At 38.1% G+C, this 24,925-nt stretch overlaps 3 protein-coding genes across 6 annotated transcripts; all 3 read left to right on the top strand.

The window, feature by feature from the left end:
- Positions 1-4,272: 4,272 nt before the first annotated feature.
- Positions 4,273-14,306, top strand: LOC135596795 (probable lysine-specific demethylase SE14). 2 transcript variants are annotated; one of them, XM_065088946.1, is made up of 7 exons: positions 4,273-5,523; positions 5,594-5,672; positions 5,809-5,876; positions 7,745-7,895; positions 9,511-10,175; positions 10,716-11,360; positions 11,908-14,306. In XM_065088946.1, the coding sequence occupies exons 1-7, from the start codon at positions 4,581-4,583 to the stop codon at positions 14,088-14,090; spliced, it is 4,734 nt and encodes a 1,577-aa protein (XP_064945018.1). In that variant the 5' UTR covers positions 4,273-4,580; the 3' UTR covers positions 14,091-14,306. The 2 variants fall into 2 exon arrangements, with proteins under 2 accessions (XP_064945018.1, XP_064945017.1); XM_065088945.1 differs by having other exon boundaries at positions 4,274-5,523; positions 9,502-10,175.
- A 445-nt stretch (positions 14,307-14,751) lies between these two features.
- LOC135596528 (GCN5-related N-acetyltransferase 8-like) lies at positions 14,752-15,622 on the top strand. Its single transcript, XM_065088578.1, has one exon. It carries the CDS (start codon positions 14,816-14,818, stop codon positions 15,458-15,460), a length of 645 nt encoding a protein of 214 aa, XP_064944650.1. The 5' UTR covers positions 14,752-14,815; the 3' UTR covers positions 15,461-15,622.
- Positions 15,623-16,092: 470 nt separating this feature from the next.
- On the top strand, positions 16,093-24,865 carry LOC135596794 (uncharacterized). 3 transcript variants are annotated; one of them, XM_065088942.1, is made up of 12 exons: positions 16,093-16,443; positions 16,528-16,743; positions 16,832-17,923; positions 19,628-19,750; positions 20,889-21,070; positions 21,161-21,392; positions 21,514-21,723; positions 22,944-23,072; positions 23,702-23,770; positions 23,978-24,100; positions 24,401-24,451; positions 24,525-24,865. In XM_065088942.1, the coding sequence occupies exons 1-12, from the start codon at positions 16,204-16,206 to the stop codon at positions 24,669-24,671; spliced, it is 2,814 nt and encodes a 937-aa protein (XP_064945014.1). In that variant the 5' UTR covers positions 16,093-16,203; the 3' UTR covers positions 24,672-24,865. The 3 variants fall into 3 exon arrangements, with proteins under 3 accessions (XP_064945014.1, XP_064945015.1, XP_064945016.1); XM_065088944.1 differs by lacking the exon at positions 16,093-16,443 and having other exon boundaries at positions 16,604-16,743; positions 16,839-17,923; XM_065088943.1 differs by lacking the exons at positions 22,944-23,072; positions 23,702-23,770; positions 23,978-24,100; positions 24,401-24,451; positions 24,525-24,865 and adding an exon at positions 22,708-22,846.
- The last annotated feature ends 60 nt before the right edge of the window (positions 24,866-24,925 follow it).

The raw sequence follows: 24,925 nt of genomic DNA, 5'->3' as shown, positions 1-24,925 counted from the left end.
AGATATTTTTATAAAACCCTTGTTTTTCAAGAAGTTTTTATTTTGTCGAGAAAAATTAAGAATTAAAGACATTAGCAGTATGGGAGAATGTTAAGATACTGCTAATGATTTAAATCATCTAAGAATCTTTAGATAATAGTTTAATTGATTTGTGTTACATAATTTAGATACGATCACGATAAATCCTAATATATTCAAACACTATGTAGATTGTAAATAGAGATGAGGTTTTGCATATGTAATAGAGAGCAATAGGAGAGAGGTTGCATAATTCAGGTTTCTTTTAATAAAAATTTCTTATGTTTTGAGTTAGATTGATTTGTTAGTGCTTTTTTTTCTCCTAATTATGAACATTTTTTTTTTAATAATCAATCAATTTGTTATATAATTCTTCAAATGATATCGGTGAGTCACGTGCTCAAATTGTTGTATTCAATTTTTTATATTCGCCTTTTAAACTATTGAGAGTATGAACAATTACTTCTTCATCGTTAAGGGGATGATCTATTAAAATTAAATTATTTATAATAATTTTTAAATTATATATATAATTAATAATAATATTTTTTTCTCTTGAATTATTTTATTATGATAAATAAAATACTTAGCATGCGAGCGAAAGAGATATCGGTGAAGATGATTTATAACTTGGCCTGTGCTTATGTTATAGCATTATTTGAAGAGCTTAGTGGTACTACGATACTAGTAACTAAAGCTTGAATGACTTAATGCTCTTGACATAATCATAATTTATGATTATAATTTATCATTAAAGTTGATTCTCTCAGTATTTAAATATTTGCCTAGTAGATCATATCCAAATAAAAGATTGATGAATTGTGCTTATAATAATACATAATTATTATATTTAAATAACTTAAAAAAGACTTAGAGTGGTTGCATTAATCAATACGAGCCGAGTAGTTTGAAAAGAGTATCCCGAGTAGAGAGAGGAAGGAATCACTTTTGTATATTTAAGTAATGTATACTTATACAAATCTTAACGAAGAGATTTTTTTAATCACGTACTTAAATCATGCATATATATATATATTATAATAATTATTTTTAAATAAAAATAATTTAAAATTATATTAAAAAAAATATATCATAATATGGCTATATCATGATATATGTCATTTTCAACTAGTATTTGATTGCCGAGAAGAATATTGAGGAGGGAGAGATTGTGATCTGACTATGGTGGTAAAACTGTTTCTATATCACTGCCTAAATCTAGCTTTTATGACATAGCTGATGCTTCAATTCGCTTGCTTCTTTGAGACGGCAACAAATGTTGTTGTCTAATCATGGTGACAATGCTGTAGTGATACAAGACGCAATTATCTTATCCTTGATCATTATTACCCAACCAAAACTTTCATTAAAACCATGAACACATAAATGACTGATTATTTGGCGAGGCTGCACACTAGTGTCGATCACATTGTGTATGAAGGTCACAAGCTGCAGAAACCCTTCTTTTCGTTGTTGTTGGACTTCGTATATCAACAACATGAATACAGCAATACTTCCAAATATTAGAGTGTAAATGAATAAAGTTATATAATCCACACATTTTTTGCTTTTAAGCTCAAAACTAAACAGTAGAGCAGTTGGTGGAACTGTCGAATTGGGTGCTATCATAGTATCAGCTAAGTTCACGGGCCGGAGATAAGTGGACTCAAACCGTTGACATCGGGTAAACCACCGCCTCTTAGGCCTCCTCGACTAATTCTACCGTAGAGGTCGACGATAAACAATAACGAAGTACTTAGGTAAATGTAATATAGAAGATAAAGCGGAGATAATTATAAATTATTCATGCAATTAATCATATTTAGCATTCTGTTTGAAAAGTTATAATGTTATAATGAGAAGTTTGTATTTACAAAAGTAAAATATTTAACTCTGTTGTTTTAATAATTTTTTTAATCTTATGAAATTATTTTTTTAATCCGAATTTTAATATTTTATTTTTATAAAAATAAGGATTCTAATATTACTTTTGAAAATAAAAAAAATCGAGATACTAAAGATAGTTAATTATAAAGAATAATATATAATTATCCGGATAAAAATATGATTGAGGATGAATATAACGTAATAACATTTGCTTGATGAGTTTAGCTCATCTAAACCCTAAATATTACCATCCCTCTTTCTATCTAGACCATACTAAGGCATTAAAATAATCTGTCTAATAAGCACAAAAACTCTTCCAAAATATAGAAAAATTACGCAGAATAAATCTATCATGAAAAGTATCTAAAAAATAATCATAAATGTTTCAGTCTATGATGGTTCGAGAAAACACAAATCTATGAGAAGATGATGAAGCGAAGATGATAAGGAATTGAAGTGTCCATAGTGAATGTAAAAGCAATCTTCTCACGATGCTTTGGAATATAAACTAATAAAACAAAAATAGTGTACTAGGACAAATGTTTCTTATATATCTACAAATGTTTATTGTAGAGTATATAATTTAATTCATTTCTCAATAATTAAAATTGGATGTGATAAGGTTATTTAGTCTCATATTGATTGAGGAGTATGTGAACCAATGACTTATAAGTTCGTTAGATCTCTCTTACCCTTAAAGGTGTTTTTTTAAAGCTTATATTGCTTTGAAAGAATAAAACCATGTCGATACATCCATCATAAAAAATGAATAATTCTTCGAAAGCCTACAAAGCGGGTCGCACCGATGGCCAGCTATAATACACCATCGTTTAACAATAAGCAAAATTTTCATTAACAAATACTATAATACCCCATTATGTGATCTTTTAGTTTACTGTGTAAATAAAGATTTAAAGAGCCAATCCCCCTCCCCATTCTTCAACCAAATGTCATGGCTTCAAACGAGGTTGGTTTTGGTGAGTGCTTCTTTTAAGACCATCGTTTAGGACACTCGTGCATTATAAAAGTAGGCTTTGCATGCGTTTGATCTCCAAATCCAAAGCGATCGTTGACTCATGGGGGAAACAAGAATCGAGTCTTCTTGTCGACGAGGGTTCAACCTAAATAACCTGAGAAGCTTAACCATCACCTGCATGCTATTCCTCAACTCACGTCTTCTTGCCCAGATTCAAATCCTAGATTGAGTCGTTTTCATTCATGTCATCCTCCGGAAGAAGCTGTTTGTTTGGCAGCACTGCTATGGAATGACCTCAACAAAATGGGACATCTACATGCAGAATGGTCAAAGCGTAGAAACCCCAGCAAGTAAAGTCATCATCTCCGGAGTGCTTCAGCAAACACTACACCGATGTGCCTGAGATCATGGAAAGCAAAGAAGAAGAAGAAGAAGCATGTTAATTAGGTTATCTCGTGATCCGTGGCAGTGTGCCACTGGCACTCGTCTTCTGCGTTTGTTACTAGCTGTTAAGCTCCTCGACAGGGCTGTATCATCCCTTGGGAGTTGCATATGGATCACGCAACCGCGGAGGGAGAAATCGCAGTCATTGGTACGCTGTACGGGTTTGGCTGCTAAGTTGTTCATCTACTCTTCCCCGAAAAGGGTCCGTTCCTTGGAAGAACTCTCCCGTCTCAGTTGATCTCTCTCTCGTCGGATCATGAAGAACTCACTTTTCTCTCTTTTGGCATTGCTGTGGGGCGGCTTAAATGTTCATGCACCTGTTATATATGAGCATGTCGAGAGACGTGATTCTCCAACTCTTTGTAATGATGTAGTATTACCAGGATGGCAAGAAACAACATCAGTTCCTCGTGTCAAGTTTGAGTTGCTTCGCATAGTGAGCTTTTGGGTGATAAAAATATATAACATATATATATATATATGTTAAAAATATATCTCATGATAATTGTATATTTATACTATAATTATATAAAATATCGTAATTGGATTGATTTAATCGAATCGATCTATAGAAAAAGGAAGAGAAAATGACAAAAATCTCTCAAATTAAAGGTATATCAGGTATTACATAAAGAAGAACATTATTAGGAAATTCTAGAAGTAGGGATACTTTTTGAGAAAAAGCATAAAAAAGAGAGATTTTTTTTTTTGGAGAATTCATCCAAAAAACAAATAACTAATATATTATTTATCTATTTATTTTATATCATAATTATATTATAATTATGTAAAAAATACTGTAATATATAATTATGAGAATTCATAAAAAAAAAGATAATTAATATATATATATATATTCATTTATTTTTTTAATATCATAATTATATAAAAGTAGCGTAATTGATCGGTGCACGGGGAGGAGGTCAGCCGCGCCCGCGTCGATCGTGGCCTGACCGAACCCCATCGAGTGAGAGAGGATGGCTAAAGGGTTTTTGCGTTGTCGGCACTACGACCACCGCAGGCATCGGCTAAAACTAGGGCACCAGTCGCACCGCCCAGTAACACTCAATCTGCTCCCTCTTCCTCGATACCCGAAGCCCTCGATGGCACCCCTCAAACCCCTTCCCTTATCTCCTTTTCCCTCTTCTTCTCTCCCCACCTAATCCGCCCCCAAAATTGTCTCCGATCCTTGCCTTATCTCTTTTCTAGGGCTGTTTCCGGGGAAGCGAGGACCTGGAATTGCCTCTCCACCTCCATGTCCGACTCCTCGGAGATCCCCGCATGGCTGAAGAACCTGCCCCTGGCGCCCGAGTACCACCCCACCGAGACGGAGTTCGCTGATCCCATCGCCTTTATCTCGCGTGTCGAGCGCGAGGCCGCCGCCTTCGGCATCTGCAAGGTCATCCCCCCGCTCCCCCGGCTCTCCAAGAAGTTCGTCCTTGCCAACCTCAACCGCTCCCTCTCCGCCTCCCCCGACCACTTGAAACCGCCTCCCTCCTCCCCCCGCTCCCCCGCTGCAGTCTTCACCACCCGGCACCAGGAGCTCGGGGCGCGACGCGGCCGCGCCCTCCCCGTTCAGAAGCAGGTGTGGCAGAGCGGCGAGTTCTACACCCTCGAGCAGTTCGAGGCCAAGTCCAAGGCCTTCGCTCGCTCCCAGCTTGGTGGGATCAAGGAAGTCAGCCCTTTGCTGATCGAGACCCTCTTCTGGAAGGCCGCTTCGGAAAAACCCATTTACGTAGAGTATGCCAACGATGTGCCTGGGTCGGGGTTTGGCGTGCCGGAGGTGCCGTTCCGGTATTACCCTCATCACCGGAGGAAGCGGAAAAGAGGGCTCAATAGGGGGAGCATCCAGGAGCCAAGACGCTTGTGCCCACAGGCGATCGGGGAGCGTGAGGGCATGGGTGGTGTCGGGTGGAAGCTATCAAACAGCCCATGGAATCTTCAGGCCATCGCTAGGGCCCCTGGTTCGCTTACTAGATTTATGCCTGATGAAGTGCCAGGAGTTACCTCGCCGATGGTATATATTGGGATGCTGTTCAGTTGGTTTGCCTGGCATGTGGAGGATCATGAGCTGCATAGCTTGAATTTTCTCCATTTGGGCTCTCCGAAGACTTGGTATGCTGTTCCTGGAGATTATGCGGCCACACTGGAGGAGATTGTTCGTGTTCAGGGATATGGAGGAAACATAGATCGGCTTGGTACGGTAGCATAGTTGTTTTCGGTTACACGAAGCGATGAGGTTGATTATCTTCTTTTATGTTTTTTCAGCGGCTTTAATTATGCTCGGAGAGAAGACAACATTGCTATCTCCTGAAGTTCTGGTGGCATCAGGGGTGCCATGCTGCAGGTGAAATTCTTATATTGGATATGTGATTGTGCCTTTAATCTTATTTAAGGTTTAACGCTGACTGGATGACATTGCTGAAATGTCTATATAAACTTTGGTTTTCTAAACTAAAATAGTTATGGTCACACTGTTTTAGGTTAGTACAACATCCTGGTGAGTTCGTTGTAACATTTCCAAGGGCTTATCATGTAGGCTTCAGCCATGGTAAAATTTCGCCCCAGATCTTCTTACTTTCTAGCAAAATATAGAAAATTTTGGTATATCTTTTCTGTGGACAACTATGATGTCATTATCATTGTATCCCTAATACTTTTCAGAAATTATAGGTTGGTTGTTATGTTACAAGCTAATTCCTATCAAGTTTTTTTTTTGCCTGATTGTTGTTAGTGCTTCTGATAATCAATGTTTTGGTCATTGTTAGAAACTCTATAACTTTGGAAGATTATTTTAGGTGTTGTTGTAGCTTATTATGCCATTCTAGTGCTTTCAAGAATTTTTCTGGTAGGCAATTTATTGAAAACATTTAGCCTCAATTCTTTGAGCCAATACTTCCAAGCCATTCACGCCACAGGGAGCTTAATCCACCAACAACTTTTAAGACAGCTTAGAGTCCAATTTCAATTATTTTTGTTATTGTATGTTGGCTGGTTTTGATGGGGAGTAGAGGTTGAGTTTGCCTACCCCTGTGTTGTAAAGTTTTAGATAGATTGTGGGCTGATGCTCATCTTATCATGTTCATTATAACAGTTTTCTGTTTTTGATAGAGAGTAACTTGTTGATTTTACTTACTCCTGTCTCTTATAAAGTTCTAGATAGTGTAAAGCTCCAGACTGATTGTTCTCATATTATCAGGTATTTGGTAGAGTTGCACTTGAGTGTTCTTGAAAATTTATGTATTTTTGATATGCCAGTAATATCTTTCTTTCTTGATATTCTGATTATATCTTCCTTTCTTGATTTTCTAACACATCAATCCTTCTCACTTTCTTTTTTGCTAAGTTGTAATAGTGTCATTTTTTTGTCCGAGAATACGCCGCATTGGCGCGAAACTTGTGCATTAAATTTGTTTTTTAATCATACTCTTGTGTCCCATTCAACTGGAAATATATAATGTAGCTTGAAAGTCTTTCATGTTACATTTTATGCTTCCTTGGAAACTATACTTTAGCATGAACCTCAAGTAATAGGAAATTCCATGACAAATAACATTTACAATGATGAAATAAAAAACTCTGGGGAGGTTAACATTTAAAGAAATGGAAAATAGCTCACTGTTGGGATGAGTTGAATGAGGTACTGTGGAACTGTACTAGTAAATACCATGTATCTTTTGCCTCAGACACCATTACTAGTTACAAATTTATGATCCCTAAGAATATGTCAGACTTTAAGATCTAGGTGAAGATGAAGATGAAGATGAAGAGGAAGAGGAGCTGATTGCAAAATATGAAGATGAGGATAAAGAGGATCAATAGTAGGATGCACTTGCATCATCACAACTTGAGAAACTGATGTAGTTGTTTGTAGTGAAAGCAAATTGATGCTACCAAAAAGGGATTAAAGTTACTGTAAGGTTTGACAAAGTTGAGGACCTTGGGTCATGTAGATATAGGGAACTATTGACTGCTCTAGTGGGCTCTTATATTATAGTCAATCCCAAATCTCAGCTTAGTTAACCATGACTAATAAATTGCACAACATATGAAACATTAATGGCATGTTACAGTTTTACATGTGAACGTATGCAAACTTTCATTTATGGTTTAATTAGACTAGACAAATAAATGGAGTAAAGCTTGTCAGTTTATGTATACTTGTTGCTTTCAGGTCTTTACATGCTTTAGTCTTGTATCCATTTGGTACTTTTCTTGTGGTTAGGGTACTTCTATTCTTTAATTGAAGCTACCAAAATGAAAATAGTTCTTAATGTCATTTATCTTGTATGAAGTCTCACTAATCTCATTAAGGATAGACAAGTATCTGGGGTAAGATTTAATTTTTTTTTACAAGTTTCCATGTCAAATGCCTGTTACCCCTGATTTTATTTATATGTTGTCATGATTGCACAATAGGATTCAACTGTGGGGAAGCTGCTAATTTTGCAACTCCCAAGTGGTTAATGGTGGCAAAAGAGGCTGCAGTGCGAAGGGCTGCCATGAATTATCTTCCTATGCTCTCCCATCAACAGCTGTTATACATGTTATCAATATCTTTTATCTCAAGGTTGGTTATTAATAAATTTTTACAGCACAATTTACAATTAGTCATCATTTTTCCCCTCTACCTTCTGATCTGTATTTTCTTCAATTGCGAGAGCAGCGTGAAATTTCTGTGGAAACCTAGCTTATGTAATTTTCTACAACTTTTGCAGATTGAGTCATCATTTTTTGATAAAAGCTAAAACCCTCTTTATTTAATTGTAACAATATATTTTTGTTGCCTTGATCTCTTTCAAACCATTTAAAAGTGATGGTTGGATGCATAAGGCTCATGCTAATGCAGAGTTTAGGCAAGGCTAATAGATGCAGTGTTCACCTAACTTACAAGGAGCAACCTTACTGTGGCATTCAGGCTCACCCTCTTCTTTCCAGTCATTATTATGATAGTATGATTGGAAAGTCTTTACACCTTTGAGAACAATAAAGTTGATGCGACTTACTGTGTAGCAGGAAAATCTATGCTATAAAGGAGTCAGTATGCTCCTTATTAAAGTTGTGGGACCTTATGTCGATTTTGGTTGTCCCATTTGTTGGTGCTTACTGGAATACCCTATCTCACCTCGTATTCTCCTTTTACTGGTCAGCCATTTCCACATAGCTAGATCACTCATATTGGCTATATCTTGATATAAAATTATTTTAACCAGCGCCTGCCAAAGACCATAGATTAATCAAACTAGTCTTTTGGAGTAAAATAAAACAGATCTAAGACTCTTTAAAAAAATATTAATAATCTAATAATTTAATTTAAGATAATTTTTATGGTCTAAGTTCGTTAGTAGGTGCTGAGACGATACAGAGACAGAGACATTCTCTCCCGCTTAGCTACTCTGAGATTTGGTTTATTATGACTATTTTGGCAACTAGTTACAGTTTGCCTTCTTCGATTCACAACCATTACCTACTTTATAAAATTCATTGTATTTGAAATATCTGTAGTGTTGGTTTTCTTTTTACAAGTTAGAATTCTCTTCTCTGAAATATACGGTGCTGATTAAGTTGTTCTTTATATTATGTATTGCCTGAGAAGGATTTGAGAGTGTGGGTTTTTAGTTTATTATTGAATACCATAATTTAAGATTGTACACATTTTGCTTATTCACAAACTTGTATGAATCCTTGGCTCATGAACTCATTTTTAGAAGGTGTGATTCAACTTGATTCTCCAAACAAAACACTTTCTCTGCTATAAGAAGGGTTGGCTAACGTGGTACAGATCAGAAATTAACTACAAACATTGGGACATTCAATGTTAAGTTTAAGACATTTACTAGTGGATAATTCCTAGTGGTATTGGTTTATGTTTCTCTTCAGTTTTCATCGAATCTCTGAACCCTGGTGTTTAGATCAAGGATTTACACACCACATTAGACTTATTTCTGTATGTCTATATGGTGCATATCCATGTGAAAGTCTTATAATTGTTACTGGCACATGCCCCATGCTGGTTCAGTTTTTAGGAAAAAAAAAAAAGCACTTTGTCTAGCATGCTATCAGTGATTTAGACTGTTTTTTTTCTTTTCATTGTTGGTGTCCATACTTTAAATGAGTGGGCACCTAATTCTAGTTTTTTCTCCAGTTTGAATCTGGTGGAATTGTTTTAATGCCAGTGTTCCTAGAGAACTGTTGTCAGGTGCACGGAGTTCCCGTCTGAGAGACCGTAAGAAAGAAGAACGAGAAATCCTAGTCAAGAAAGCATTTCTGGATGATATGATGAATGAAAGCAACTTGTTGTTTGTACTTCTTGCAAAAGCAACAATCTCTAGTGCAGTGTTGTGGGAACCAGAGATGTTGCCTGCCACGTGTCTTGGTACCCAAGTGCAGCAGTCTTCATCCGTATTATCTGAAGCACATGGGCCCACAAGTGGCGACCTTCATGGAATTAAAATGGAGTGTCAATCTATGGGTAAAGATTCTCTTGACTATGAAGGAGATGCTTGCTGTACTCAGGATGCCCATGAAACAACTGCCGATCTTTCCGGCAGATCATCTCATTCTGCTTTATTTTCAGAGGCTAATGAGAATGCTTGCAATAATACTGAGGGCATCATGGATGTTGATGAAATTGATCTACCATTTGGTCTTGATGTTGATTCTGGATCATTGGCATGTGTTGCCTGTGGAATTCTTGGCTATCCATTTATGGCTATCCTGCAACCTTCTGAAAAAGCATCCAGAAATATTATTGCTGCAAATTCTAATGAATCTCATCCAAGCCTTGATATATCACAAAATTTGAACCTTCCTTCCTGCCAGTCCTGTACTGCCAAAAAGTTGGATTCAGGTAATTTGTCTTTTTGGCTAGTGGAGCTGTAAATTTTGTAGACACACAGTAGGGAAGTTAAAGACTTTTTCCAGCATCGGACGTATTTCTTGTGTTGATTAGCATGTTAGTGTGATGACTGTGTTTTTATTACAAAACCCATTTTTGAGTGACATAAGCATTCACCATAAAAAAATTCTTTGCCTCTAGATAACAACCTAGGACATGCACTTGCATTATGAATATATTTTAAGCACTCATTATTATATACTTGTACTATAGCTCATCAAAATTCATAAGATGGAATATGTTCCACCCAATCACTAGTTGACATCTTTATTCTCTGGCATATTTATCATTAATTGCAATTGAATCTTAACTATTGATTGCAAGACATATTACAAAGTAGAATGATGCTTGATGAGAGAATGTTTAAGTTACATTGACATTGTACTGTTAGCCACTTTTCTGGATCTCTATTGTATGATTGTTAAGTACAGAAATTCTGGTTTTCATATGGAGTTGTATTAACTTGCTTCATTTTTTGAAATAATCACGAAGACGAATGTGTTGGTGTTGAGGAGCAGAGAAATCCGGATGCCAGATCTAATTCACATGAGAACACGGTCAATGTTTCTCTGGTTGAAAACCGAAGTGCTGTAAAAGAGTCTTTATCAGACACTACACCAGATATGCTTGGTGAAGACGTTGAGAGAAGCAGATTTTGTCATTTGATTGGACCCGAAAAACTATCCACCATCAACTCATTGCCTGTTAATTGTGCAAGCAATGTGGAACATCAACAGATTCTGAGTTTAATGGAGCGTCAGATACACGAATTGAGAGCTCAAGATAAGAATGATGCATGTGTTCAAGCAAAGAGAACACATTGTAGTTGTACATATGAAACGACAGTTGTCTGTGGACAACATTCTTGTGACAAAATGAAAGAACCTGGGCCACATATATCTTTGACAAGTCATTCAGAGGTTGACAATAAAGCATGTCAAGGAAACTATCCTGGTAACATTTCTCTTGATGAAACAGATGATGTACCAGAGAGGAAATCTTCAGATGAGATTTCAAATTGGAATACATGCAATGGATTTCTAAGACCACGAATCTTCTGCTTACAACATGCACTTGAAATTGAGGATTTGTTACGGTGCAAGGGTGGTGTGCGTGTGCTTATTATATGCCATTCAGGTGTGAATTCATGCATTGATAGCATTAATATATATGTTACATTTATTATCATCTTCTTCTAAATTTTCCCAATTACAATTTTTAAAGCTGTTGTTCTTGTTTGCCATGTCTTCTTCAATTGGTACTGGTCGAAATGTATTGTAATTGTGGTAGTTTGCTCTTGCAGAGCAAAAGGTTGGAATGGTTTTGTGTCAGTGAAACATTATTGAATTCCTATTAGTACTGCTAATTATATATTGAAAAATGAATGGATGTGTATGATACGTGGTCTTTGATTTCATTGTTGAGAGTCTAGTGATGAAAAAAACATATACGAGCAACGGACATCTCTACTGAAAAGTTCATGCTGTTGATACTTATAGATCGTTTTATTTTTTTCATGGAATAAAGTTCATCTTTATTCAAGAGTCAGATAACTTCATCTCCTTATAAATAGCTATAATTTTTTTTCTGGAATACCAGAAGTTATTTTCTGTTCTTACTGAATTTGCTTTCTTATAGTGATATAAGCAGGATTTCTTATGGTGCTGTTATTTTGTTTTTGCAGACTATCTCAAAATAAAAGCACTTGCCATATCTATTGCTGAAGAAATCAACATCCGGTTTAACTGTGAAGATGTCCCACTGGTGAATGCATCCCCGTCAGATTTGGATTTAATCAATGTCTCAATTGATGATGAAGGACATGAAGAAGATGGGAATGATTGGACGTCAAAATTGGGTCTGAATCTGAGATACTGTGCGAAGCTGAAAAAGCAGTCTCCATCAAATCAAGAACATCTCACATTATCCTTAGGTGGAATCTTTTCTGATCCTTCTCCTACAGCTGTTTCAAATCTCAAGTGGCTTTCTAGAAAATCTCGTACTCCCCACAAGGTAGTTGGTGTGATCCAGTCAAAATCACAATTTGATGCAAATAATGAAAAGTGTGAGCTAATAGATGGGAATACAAATTCAATAACTGATTCTGCCAAAGTCACAGAAGTTAATCGTAGCCTTGAACCACATCAGATAGGAACTCTGAATCATAGTCTCCTTATAAAGGGTATGCTCAAAGAGTCAGGCAGTGGTAACACAATTGTTAAGGTTGATGACAGAGGTGATGAAAGAAGAAAATGTGGTTCTGCAAACAAAATTATTAGTCAAATGAAAGATGATACTGGCGATAATTTGCATACCATTCCTGTCCTGATTGCTGAATGTCCTCAAATGCATCAAGTGAGTTGGGTAACGCTGAGGGTTACCACATACAGTGAGTCTGTTCCTCCTGTAAAATTGCCTGCAAGTCATGAGTCAGATGTTGGATATTCTGAACGGTTAGAGATTCACTCCGATGGGCTAAGCTTCAAGGAAGCAGTTTGTGAACCTGTAAAGTCAGCTAGCAAACAGCCTTTTGTGGATCCGGAACTAAGTCAAGGGTTTGAAGAAGCATATAGATCACAAGACAAGTTTTGTAGTTCTGATAAGTCAGAAATTTTAGCAGATAGATTGATTTTAGAAAGTGGAACTTCTGAAGCTCAACAAGTTAGTGCTGTGGATACAGCTAATCTAGGAGATGAGTTCAATGGAAATAGGGAAGCAGCTTGTGGGACTGGTAGAAGACCTCTCCATTATTCTTTGGAGAATTTAGAGGATAGTTGCAGAACTTCGTTGTCCAACGACCAGTTCCTTTGTCTATCAGAATCACTAATTAACTCTGAAATACAGCTTAATAATCTGTCTGTCCAGGAACCTTTAGGTGATGACATGGTTGCCAATCCTGCTAATTCAAACAGGATGCCTGACATTAGCATAAATGATGGTAGTAAAATGTTGCAAGAGATTTTGGCAAGGACCGAACATATTGCTGATGGTGCAAATATCATTAAGAGTGAAAACTACTTTGCTGTCAATAATTTGGTTGTTAATAATTCTGAAATGCCGCAGAAAGTTCACTGTGCTGATGATATGGAAGCCTTTGTTAAAGCTGATGGGAAGACTGCTTTTAACCATTCAATGAAGTTGGCTGAGATTCTTGCCATATCAATGGCCGAAGGCTCTGTTATGCAGGAAGTGCATTCAACGGAGCTTTGTGTTTCTGCTGATAGCTCTTCTTTGCTGAATGGTGCACAACCAAATTATCATAATCCAGCAAGAGTTGATCTTATACAATATGTGAGGCGGAGAAACAAAAGAAAGAGACAACAAGAGCAGTCAACAGGATGTCAGGATAGCTCAGTTTGCTTTGTACGAAGCCCCTGTGAGGGGTTGAGGCCACGGAATTGGCTCAAAACGGATGTCAAGGCTGACATATTTACACTGGAGAAGAGCTCTGCAATCAAGGAAAGGAGAAGACCAGGAAACTCGATTGTGCAAAGGGAAGATAAGAGCAAGGCTTTCAAGTGTGACATTGAAGGCTGTTTTATGAGTTTTCAGACAAGGGGAGAACTTTCACTGCACAAGCGTGACCGTTGTACAATTGAGGGATGTGGAAAGCGATTTAGCTGTCACAAATATGCAGTGCGCCATCAGTGTGTTCACAATGATGATAGACCTCTTAGATGCCCATGGAAGGGCTGCAACATGACCTTCAAGTGGGCATGGGCCAGGACCGAACATGTCAGGGTCCACACAGGAGAGCGTCCCTACAAGTGCAAGTTCTCTGGGTGCGGGCAGACATTCAGGTTTGTATCTGATTTCAGCCGCCACAGAAGGAAAACTGGGCATTATGCCACACCTTCTGCTGGATAGTTGTGGATCTTATTAAGCCTGCTTGTACTTTTTAGATTTTCCTCTAGGAAGGAATTGTTAAGATATTTCTTTTAGAAGTTCAAGTGGAGTCCACAGTTTGCTAATATTGCGGTATCTCTTCACAGACTGATACCTTTGTCTGAGATATTGCAACCTTCATTGTTGATCTTTGTATTGCACTAAGAGCAATCCAACTCAGTGTACCATTATTCTTTAGAGCTTACTCTGTTTCATCAAATTCTTCCAGTCGTCTCTTCTTCACTAATGTCTTCTTGTATGACTGTTCACAGTGCTGAAAAGCCACTGGTAGACATAATGTATGTAAAAATGTCTCTTTTGAAGGTCTGGACTCTCATCCTCTGCAGTTTGTCTCATCGCTCAAATGATTGTTGTCGCATTTTCTTTTAGTTTTTGTGAATTGTCTTGTCTTGCGTTTGGTTCTCCTGATGGCTCTTGTTCTGTGTTGCGGCTGCATATTTGCATGAACTCCAGGATCCGACTTGTAGCGTTTTTGTCATCTACGTGATTGCATTGTTTGTTGAAGCCACTGCACGCTTATCGACTACTCTTCCTAGAAATGGGCTCACGAAATTTCCAACGGCGCACTTTAAATCGGCCCGAAGCCCATCACACAAAAGACCAGTTTAAGAGGCAAACAAGCATCAACTCAACCCTAGCAGAAACCCACTTCCTTCGTCTTATCCACCGTCTCACCCACCACCGCAATGTCGTCCTCCGCGGCCGCCAGCGTCTGGGCTCGAATCCGGCTTGCCGACCGACGCGACGTGCCCAACATCCACCGCCTCATCCGGCAGATGGCGGAGTTCGAGCTGTTGACCCACCTTTTCTCCGCCACCGAGGCCTCCCTCTCCGACACGCTCTTCCCCTCCCCCGCGCTTCCCCCCTTCCTCTCCTTCACCGTCCTCATTCTCGAGCTCTCCCATTCCCCCTTTTCCGAAGACAGCGATGCCCCCCTCTTCGCCCCGATCGTCCGGCGGATCGATCTGGAGTCCGCCGTGGAGGACCCGGAGGCAGCGGAGTTCGCATCGCCGCGCGGAGAGGGCATAGTGGTGGCTGGTTTCGTACTGTGCTTCCCGAACTACTCCACTTTCCTCGCGAAGCCGGGGCTGTACATAGAGGACATCTTCGTGCGGGCGACTTGGCGGCGGCGGGGGCTGGGGCGGATGCTGCTGGCGGCAGTGGCGGGGCAGGCGGCGCAGATGGGGATGGGGAGGGTGGAGTGGTGCGTGCTCGACTGGAACGTGAACGCCATCAAGTTCTACGAGGACATGGGCGCCGAGGTCATGCCCATGTGGAGGATCTGCAGGCTCACCGGACCGGCACTGCAGGCTTATCTTCATGAAAAGTGAAGATATGTCTGTGCCATCAAAATCGGATTTTGTCTGTTGAAATCTTCCCAAGATTTCTTCCCCGAGGAAGAATGGTTTAAGCGCTTGTAATCGAAGTCTCTCCCGCAGATTTCAGTAGATTGGCTTTGGTTGATGAATAAATTGTCTACCTTGAGAACCCTACTGCTAATGTTCATATCTATTTTTCTATAGATTTTACATGATTTCTGCATGAACTTTACTGCTATCTCGACAGACTCATCTATCAAGTCTCCTTGTAACAAGCAACTCTATCCAAAATTACGCTTGCAACCACAAGACTACCAGAAGGCATATTAGACGCTTGTAATGGGACTCGAACTCTTATTTGGAGTCATCGGGTGAGAATCTGTATTGGATTCGAAGCGAATCTAATAAGCCATCACAATTGGACCCGGTTCGGACCGAAATGTCATACATGGATTCTCAAGTATTGGATCCGAAAAGCCATGGCAATTAAAATATTTGGATTTGAATGCACATTTATTAGAATTCTGTAATTTTTCAGAAAAAATCGAACGCTTTATGAATCCGACCCGGTAGGCACCAATTGGGTCGGGTAAAGATATCTTGGTTTCGGCCCGCAATCGGACCGTTCCTTAGATCATCCCCTCTCGCAGCGTGTCTCAAAACCCTAAACCTAGAACCACCTCCGCGCAAGACCTCTCTTCCTCCTCTTCCTGCCGCCTTCCGGCGGCTCCGCTGCCCTCGAGCTACCGGCCGCGATGGTGAAGTCCTACCTCCGCTACGAGCCGGGCCTCGCCTTCGGCGTCATCGCTTCTCTCGACTCCAAAATCACCTACGATCCCTCGGGGTTGCACCTCCTCGCCCCCGCCCTCGACAAGCTCGCCCTCTGGAACCTCAAGCAGGGCCTCGCCTCCAAGACCTTCTCCCCCTCCTCCCGCTCCTCCCATACCCTCGCCGTCACCTCCGTTGCGGCCTCCCCCTCATCCTCATCCACTTCGGTAACCGGTTTCTCCTCCCTCTCTCCTTTATCCCGGACCAGTTCGTCGCTACTGCATAACTCTGACATTTTGCTGTCGCTTCAGATCGCAAGTGGGCACGCCGATGGTAGTATTCGTCTATGGGACTACGAAAAGGCCACATGCGAGGCGACACTCAATGGCCACAAATCAGCTGTTACTGCCCTCCGCTATAATCACCTCAGCTCCCTTCTTGCTTCTGGCGGCAAGGACTGCGATGTCATCCTGTGGGATGTGGTTGGTGAAGCCGGACTATTTCGCCTTCGTGGTCACCGAGACCAGGCATGTCCTTGTTGTCTAAAGACCTCACCTTTCCGAATACTTGAAGCTTGATTTACTGGTTCTGATTGATATTGATGTTCCTTTTTAGGTGACAGACCTTGTATTTCTTGATTCTGGAAAGAAGCTTGTGACCTGCTCCAAGGACAAGTTCATTAGGGTATGGGATCTTGAAATGCAGCATTGCATACAGATTGTGAGTGGGCACCACAGCGAAGTATGGTCTCTGGATGTTGACCAAAAGGAGAGGTTTTTGGTATCTGGGTCAGCAGACACTGAGCTCCGGTTTTATCAAATTAGAACCAATGCTGAGATGGTCGAGAATGAGAGCAAATGGGAAATTTTGAAGCAATTTGGCGAAATCCAGAGGCAGAACAAGGATAGGGTGGCGACCCTGAGATTTAACAAGTCTGGAAGTCTTTTGGCATGTCAAGTGGCAGGGAAAAGTGTGGAAATATATCGCGTTCTTGATGATGTGGAATCAATGCGCAAGGCTAAGCGGAGGCTTCACAGAAAGAAAGAAAAGGTTATGACAAAAGCAATGGTCGTAGATAATGAAAATGGAGGGTTTGTAGATTCTTTATCCAGCCAGGAACTTCAGCATCCAACTGTTGCAGTGTCAGATGTGTTTAAACTTCTTCAAACCTTACGTGCAAGCAAGAAAATTTGCTCTATTGCATTCTGTCCTAATGTTCCTAAAGTCGGTCTTGCCACATTATCCTTGTCCTTGAACAATAACATGCTAGAGACTCATTTAATTGATACAGACAAGATATCCAAATTGTACTCGATTGAGCTTCATGGACATCGCTCAGATATTAGAAGCGTTACACTTAGCTCAGATAATGACCTTCTGATGTCAACAAGTCATAATGCTGTAAAGATTTGGAACCCCAGTACAGGAGTCTGCCTTCGCACAATCGAGTCTGGCTATGGATTGTGCAGTTCTTTTGTACCTGGAAACCGTTATGCACTTGTTGGAACAAAGAGTGGAACCTTGGAGATACTTGATGTTGGTAGTGGGAGCTCCATTGAAGTGATAGAAGCTCATGCAGGTTCCATAAGGTCGATTGTTCCAATTCCAGATGAAAATGGTTCTGTCAGCAGCTGTGGCTTTGTCACAGGGAGTGCAGACCATGATGTTAAGTTCTGGGAGTATCAGCTGTTGCAAAAACCAGTTAATGTGAGTTTCCTAGCTATGCAAAGGATATTTTATTGTTGAAGAATTTTAACTTTTGTTCTTTGGTTTTAGATGTCCCGAGTAAGACTAATACTTGATAATAAAGTGTTCAGTAATCTTACTGCCCAATTAGTCAGTATCCTTGAACCTCGTTTCTGGTAATGTAGAGATATTGTGATTTGGAATTTCCATCAAATGTCAGCAACATCTTTGAATGGAACTTACAACAAGTTGTAATATCTTAACCATCTAGGGTCAGCTACATGGATCTTAACAAGAGCAATCTTTTTTTTTTTTTCATTTCTAATAAAATTTTCGAAAGCTTTACCCTGCCTCTCCTTGCACCATGGCACTTTGTGTTAAGCGAGACATACGTAGGTCAGTTTGTTATCAATACATTTTGATCTGTTTCTTCTGCAAATCAGTTTGGTCTGCATTTCAGATTACATTAGCAGGTCTTATTCGAGTTCTTTATCCTTTGAAAATGTATAGCAGTCCCATCATCCTTTAATTTTTATCTTTATTTAAATGATGCTTATAAGGCTGGATTCTTTGTGCATTCTCTCAGGGTGAATATCTTTTTGCTGTTCTTTGTCCAGAGAAAGTGAAGCATTTGTGCTTTTGGGGCTGAATATAAGTTGTTTAAGATGTGGGCAAATGATTGGATGAGGATATAGTGGCCTATCGATTTCTCTATTGTTTTTTGTGTCCATGAATATGTTCTTTGTTTGTGGATTTGCACTTTCATGGTAATACAAGGTGTTTATTGTCCAGATGAGAGGTTGTGGTGCAAACCAAGTTATTGACTTCTGCTGGTCTCTTAGTTCTTTGAGTCCTAAAAGGTTGATTAATATCATAAGTTCTATATGAGATGGTTAAGTAGTTTTAGATAGGAGAATTTACTGGACATTGAGCTAAAATTTATGATGGTTCAGAGAAAAATGACACTTGTCTATCCTGACCCTTTTAGTAATCGAAATAATTCAAAGTAATTTTTGCTGAGAGTTCTTCTTTGTTATTTTAGTGCTATCTCCTTTGTTATTTTTTATCTGAGATTATATTCTCATATGTTAAGTAACTTTTGTTAGATTACTTGGCTGTGTTAATGCTTCAAAAAGATGTTTAATTGAGCGAGACATGACCAACTGAAAGATACAATCATCTTCGTGAGACACCAGAATATTAATATCTTATATAAGCAGAAGAGGATTTGAATTTTAAAAATGAAAATTGTAGGTAAAGCGCAAGCGGAGATGGCTAATTAAGGTCTAAAGATAGGAAATTTTTGGCACTACAATTAATAAATGACTGAAATAACTATACCAGTCCAATTACGATGGTGAGAGACTCTTTAAAAATGGAAAAAAAGAAAAAGAAAATAGTGAACACATTACTTTAGATGACTTTGTTCTAAGTGTTTGTTTCTATTATAATTATATTGTGTTATTGCTTAAAATTGCTAACACCTAAAACTTTATATTTGCACAAAAAATGTATTTGTACTGGTCATTCTTTGTCATAATATAAGTTATGAAAATTGAGATCGTCCTGCTTATCTCTTTAGAATAAGAAATACCCAATTTATCTTCTTGTGGTTTTACAGGTTTATAATGCATGTATAGAACTTTCAGAGGGCACACATGAGAAATGCCCGATGCTTGCATCATAATGTCATGGTCTTTTTGTTGACATTTCTAACCTTTGCAGGACTCTAAACAACTAACTGTGACAAATGTAAGAACTTTGAAAATGAATGATGATGTTTTGGCAGTCTGTATCAGTCCAAATTCTAAGCACCTCGCTGTTTCTCTATTGGATTGCACAATCAAGGTAATATTTCATCTTATTGTAGAGATATTTTATGCTGATCCATATTTATTGAAAATTTTAATTTGTGAAGCTTGAGGAATGTGAATCTGTTCTCTTCTTTGGGTTCTAGATCATGAATCCTTGGAATTTTACTAGATCCATGTTTGAAATTAGTATAAATAGTATCACAAGTTTTTGTTGGTGTCATGCTATTAGTTTCATTGTCGACTATTGGATATTCTTAATAAGGTATGCTTAGCTATATAGCTTGTGGAATTGAGGTATAATGTGGAACTTAAATTAAATTGGCTTGTTTGTTACAGGTGATCTGATATTGTAGGTTGGCTTCCTTGTGGCTTCATGACTTAGGTTGAGAAACCAAACCATCTGCAGAATACGATAATGCTTTTCTTTTGTGGAATTAGTATATGACCTTCGATATTGTGGATACTATAGTTAAAAGGTTCATGTTAAATATAAACTATGATCAAATTCTTTATTGTAATTGGTTTTGATCAGGGTCTTCAGTTTGTTTGAGTGCATTAAAGAGTTTTTGTAGTTTCCATTGTTTCTCATTTTGAGTTCAGTTTCCACTCTTTTTGCTGTTTGAATGTAGTTTGATTAAGATTCATTTACATTTTGACATATAAAACTGGATTGTCCAACTGATCCATTTACTGCTTTGATCAATTCCACCTATCCTTTTTCTGGTTTGACTAAAACCATTCGAGTTTATTGTTTTCTGCTGGAGGCTAAGCTTGAAGAGAGTTTTGAATCAAGATTGATCAATCACTGTATTTTCTGCTCAAACTTGATTACAATGGACTGAACCAGATAATCCTAGTTACACTTCATCTGTCAGACTGTTGAGTCATCAAGGCATAGCAAATTCATCTAAATCATGACTTCTAGTTCATATTGAAGACATACTCCACGTGTATACTTCATATCTCCACCATGTTCCATATAATGTGCATGATATCCACCACAAAACTTGTGCATTCTCAGTCGTCTTAAGTTGATTTGCATTGTTTTTGTGCGCTTTACTGTGACAATTGTAATATTCTTTTTCTAATTTTTTTTCTTATCAACAAAAGGCTACTTTTTCCTGATTGGCATGACTTCTATTATATCTTATTCATATATGGATGTTTTACAGGTCTTCTTCGTGGATTCCTTAAAATCTTTTCTTTCCCTTTATGGCCACAAGCTTCCAGTGCTCTGTATGGATATTTCGTCTGATGGTGACCTTATAGTCAGTGGTTCTGCAGACAAAAATCTGAAAATCTGGGGTTTGGATTTTGGTGACTGCCACAAATCTATCTTCGCACATGCTGACAGGTCTTTATGATGCTTTAAAGTTAGGTTTGCTTTACTTTGTTAATGAATCTGCCAAAGCTGATTTTGGTCTCCATTTTTTATTTACTTCAGTGTTATGGATGTAAAATTTGTGAGAAATACACATTACATGTTCAGCGTGGGGAAAGATCGCCTCGTCAAATATTGGGATGCTGATAAGTTTGAGTTACTGTTAACTCTTGAGGGGCATCATGCTGAAGTTTGGTGCCTTGCTGTCAGCAATCGTGGTGACTTCATTGTCACAGGATCTCATGATCGTTCAATTCGCCGTTGGGATAGGACTGAAGAACCCTTCTTCATTGAGGTATTCTACTGTTCAAATTTCTTAATTCCTAAACCCTAAATTGTGCTTATTGAAATTAACAAATATATTCTACAATTAGTTTATTTAACAAGTGCGCTTTAAATTCCTTGTTTGAGTGTAGGAAGAAAGAGAAAAGAGGTTGGAAGAGCTTTTTGAGTCTGACTTGGACAATATAAATGAAGACAGATATGCACCAAAAGAATTGGTTCCAGATGAGGGATCTGTTGGTGTTCCAGGCAAGAAAACCAAGGAAACCCTGAGTGCAACTGACTTGGTTATTGATGCATTAGATATGGCGGATGCTGAAATAAAACGAATTGATCAACACAAGGTACACATAGAAAATGTTAATGTTTTTAATATTTAGATCGCCTAATATGAATAATTTTTTATCGCATAACAGCTAGACAGGAAATGATCCTTAAGATTCCTAATCACGTGCTTTTCGACCATTATACGTGTACATTTATTCATATTTATCAATACAAATTAGCATGCATGAAATTTCAAACATGTGCAAGCATGCGGTGTATTTGTTTATGCATCATTTGAGTTATAAAATTACTGTCATATACAAACATTTAATTTGAGAAATTAAAACCTGATATGAATATGATTATCTTGAAGAGTCTGTGCTTTATGGTATGACAGCAACAAGGATTGCCGGTTTACGCCACTGTTAAATTCTAAATTCTTGATTCATGCATTTGATATCCCTGTGTATGTTAAATTTTAAACCTAATTTTAGTATCTCAAAACATATACTAGGAAATTTGTACAAAACACACTAGTATTAGTTAAGATACTCTTCAAAATTTGTGTATTGCATAATTATGCCTATGGAGGTTTATGCATTGTTTGTCGTACTTGTGTTGTTGAGCATCTTGTAAGCAGTGAAGCTACTATTATTTTAATTCACACAGAACATTGGGAATGGAGAAGAATAAATTGGGCACTTGCATTAGAGAATTGTGTGCTTCGTTTTTAGAGCTAAGTGTTTTATTCATGCAGATGATTCCTATTGTATGTCAAACCTTAACTTGTAAGTGAAAGAACATCTTACTGGAAGTGGTGCATACACCTCTTTTTTTGCCCAAAACTTTTCTTCTTATGTTTTAGGTAGTAACCATCATATGCCACACCAATATTAAGCCTGTAGACTGACAATGCATTTCCGACACACCAGTAGAATACCTATGGCACTTTTTATAAGAATTAAGTATATACATAATAAGCTGCAATATCTTTGATTACCAAAAATTTTCTACAGCAGCATTCGCTTTACCCTAGTTCATTTCTTATCTTTTTCTTGCAGCTATGACTCAGGTGTTATATTCGTTCTCTATACGATACCTGACTTGGACAATCAATATTATTCAATTTTGCTATGTAGTTGTTCAAAATGTTGTTAAAGGCTGCTCACTGCACAAGACTCCCACCAATGTGGGTGGGAGGGTTGCGTCAATGTATGCACGTTTGCTCTTGCAAGCAAAAGAGGATGCACGCGCATTGATAAAATTTAATGTGCTCTTTTCCTTTCTAAATTTTCAGGAGGACCAGAAAAACGGAAGAGGAGGTGAATTCCAAACAAATATAATGATGCGGGGGCTTTCTCCATCTGATTATGTTCTTCATACACTTGCAAATGTTAATACCAATGATCTAGAACAGACACTTCTGGTTAGTGACAAGTTCTTTGTTTGTTCATTGTTGTTGGATCTTATATTATGCCAAAGTTTTTGTTCAATATTACAGTTTTACAGGTTTTCTCTTGCTTATTTTTAGTGACTTATCTCAAACTTGTTTGTTGTATTGATTCATATATTGCATTTGTACTGGAAAGCCTTTTTATCATGCTTATTTTTTGTAGAAATCTCCACCTTTTTCATGTTAGATTGTTGTGTACCTTTAGACAGAATGTCTTCCTTCTAGGCAGCCTAAAATTTTAGGGGTCATGTTTAGCCAGTATTCTGAGTATTTGTGTTATGGATGATTTATTGTCTTTTTTTACTAGGCATTAAAAGCACTAAGATTTTCTTGCATCAGAAGTTCCTTTAGGCTAGAAACTGCAAAACATGAAAATTATCCTGTAGTATGATGCATCTCCTTGGGAGGAAATTTGCTCTAGGATTACATCTAGATGGTCAAGTTACAAAATTATGGTGATTTATTTACATTTATTGTTATTCAAGGAAAACCAAAATACAAAATTACATAAATGTGAAGAAACATTTTTGCTAAGGTGCAGGTTGTTTGACTTGGTTCGTACAAAGATCTGACTGAAGTCACCATATCTTCTGCTTTTGCAGTCATTGCCGTTCTCAGATGCATTGAAGCTTATGTCTTATTTGAAAGAATGGGTTCTCGTTCCTGACAAGGTAATGACAATGGAGTCTTTATTTTTTTCTGAATCTTGATTGAAAACCAAATATATACATAATGAGTTGTGATATAGTTGGCTGCATGTATTGGTACAATGAGTATTCACGTAGTGCTTCAATGAAACTAAGACCGGGATTTTATTATATCATAATATATAGTACATTCTTAAGAAATAAACATAACTGCATATTCACTGCTTGCAGGTCGAGCTTGTCTGCAGGGTCACCACGGTACTGCTGCAAACACATCATAACCAGCTAACGACTGCAGAAGCTGCCAGACCAGTTTTGATTGTACTGAAGGGCATTCTTCATGAAAGAGTTAAGGTAAATTTGGAGGCTCTATTATTCATTGGTTTTGTTGCTTGATGTAAGTTCGTCATAATATTTTATATTTTCTTTTTAAATGGAAAAAAAGGGTAAAAGATAGTTAGAGACAAGAGTTTTACAGGATATTCTGTCGGAGGATGGGATCCAATAGACAGACTGCTCTTTAGTTGTTTGTAGGATGAGTTATAGTGGATGTCCCATTATTCTTTATCTACTAGTTCCTTGTGATGCATTATTATTTATGGACGTTATTTTTGTGAACACTGAACACCAATTGAGATTCTTTTCATTTCACAGGAATGCAAAGACACTATCGGTTTTAATCTTGCAGCCATGGATCATCTCAAGGTAGATACTCCTAGATATCTTTTATTACTTACGGTGCTGGTGGATGATGATATTGTGGTGTGTGGTCTACCAGGAGTTGATGTCGATGAGATCCGAAGCACCTTTCCGGGATGCCAAGGCAAAGCTCATGGAAATCCGTCAATGGCAATCTAAGCGTACGGAGAGAGGCGACACAAACGAGAAACGGAGGAAGAAGAAACAGAAGCCAGCCAGCCAATGAGACACGTGCTGGGGCCTGACCTCTTCAAGATCTTTCAAGATTGTATTAATTATGTTAGGGTGTCCATTTGCTTGCAAATGAGTGTAAAATCTCAGGGTAAAATTTTGACATTATCAAAATGAGTGGCTGCCATGCCATGGTTAGGGCGCAGTATAAACTTTCTATTTAATATATAAACTTTCATTCATTGAGTACGAGATGTTGAGTTAGATGCATATATAAAAACTCAGTTGTGTGCAAAGGACGTTGTAAGT

The sequence above is a fragment of the Musa acuminata genome, chromosome BXJ1-11, assembly GCF_036884655.1.
Source record: "Musa acuminata AAA Group cultivar baxijiao chromosome BXJ1-11, Cavendish_Baxijiao_AAA, whole genome shotgun sequence".
Classification (NCBI taxonomy): Eukaryota; Viridiplantae; Streptophyta; class Magnoliopsida; order Zingiberales; family Musaceae; genus Musa; species Musa acuminata.
The sequence above is the reverse complement of the archived record's forward strand: the minus strand, read 5'-3'. Positions and strand labels throughout refer to the sequence as shown.

What these genes read in the sequence shown, in the direction of transcription:
- LOC135596795 (XM_065088945.1), top strand. Translation starts at nt 4,581, where the DNA reads ATGTCCGACTCCTCGGAGATCCCCGCATGGCTGAAGAACCTGCCCCTG. An exon ending in TCAATATCTTTTATCTCAAG is followed by an intron (nt 7,896 to 9,501) that starts GTTGGTTATTAA and finishes TTTTAATGCCAG; the next exon opens with TGTTCCTAGAGAACTGTTGT. An exon ending in TGCCAAAAAGTTGGATTCAG is followed by an intron (nt 10,176 to 10,715) that starts GTAATTTGTCTT and finishes ATAATCACGAAG; the next exon opens with ACGAATGTGTTGGTGTTGAG.
- LOC135596528 (XM_065088578.1), top strand. Translation starts at nt 14,816, where the DNA reads ATGTCGTCCTCCGCGGCCGCCAGCGTCTGGGCTCGAATCCGGCTTGCC.
- LOC135596794 (XM_065088942.1), top strand. Translation starts at nt 16,204, where the DNA reads ATGGTGAAGTCCTACCTCCGCTACGAGCCGGGCCTCGCCTTCGGCGTC. An exon ending in TTCGTGGTCACCGAGACCAG is followed by an intron (nt 16,744 to 16,831) that starts GCATGTCCTTGT and finishes GTTCCTTTTTAG; the next exon opens with GTGACAGACCTTGTATTTCT. An exon ending in CAGCCATGGATCATCTCAAG is followed by an intron (nt 24,452 to 24,524) that starts GTAGATACTCCT and finishes GTGGTCTACCAG; the next exon opens with GAGTTGATGTCGATGAGATC.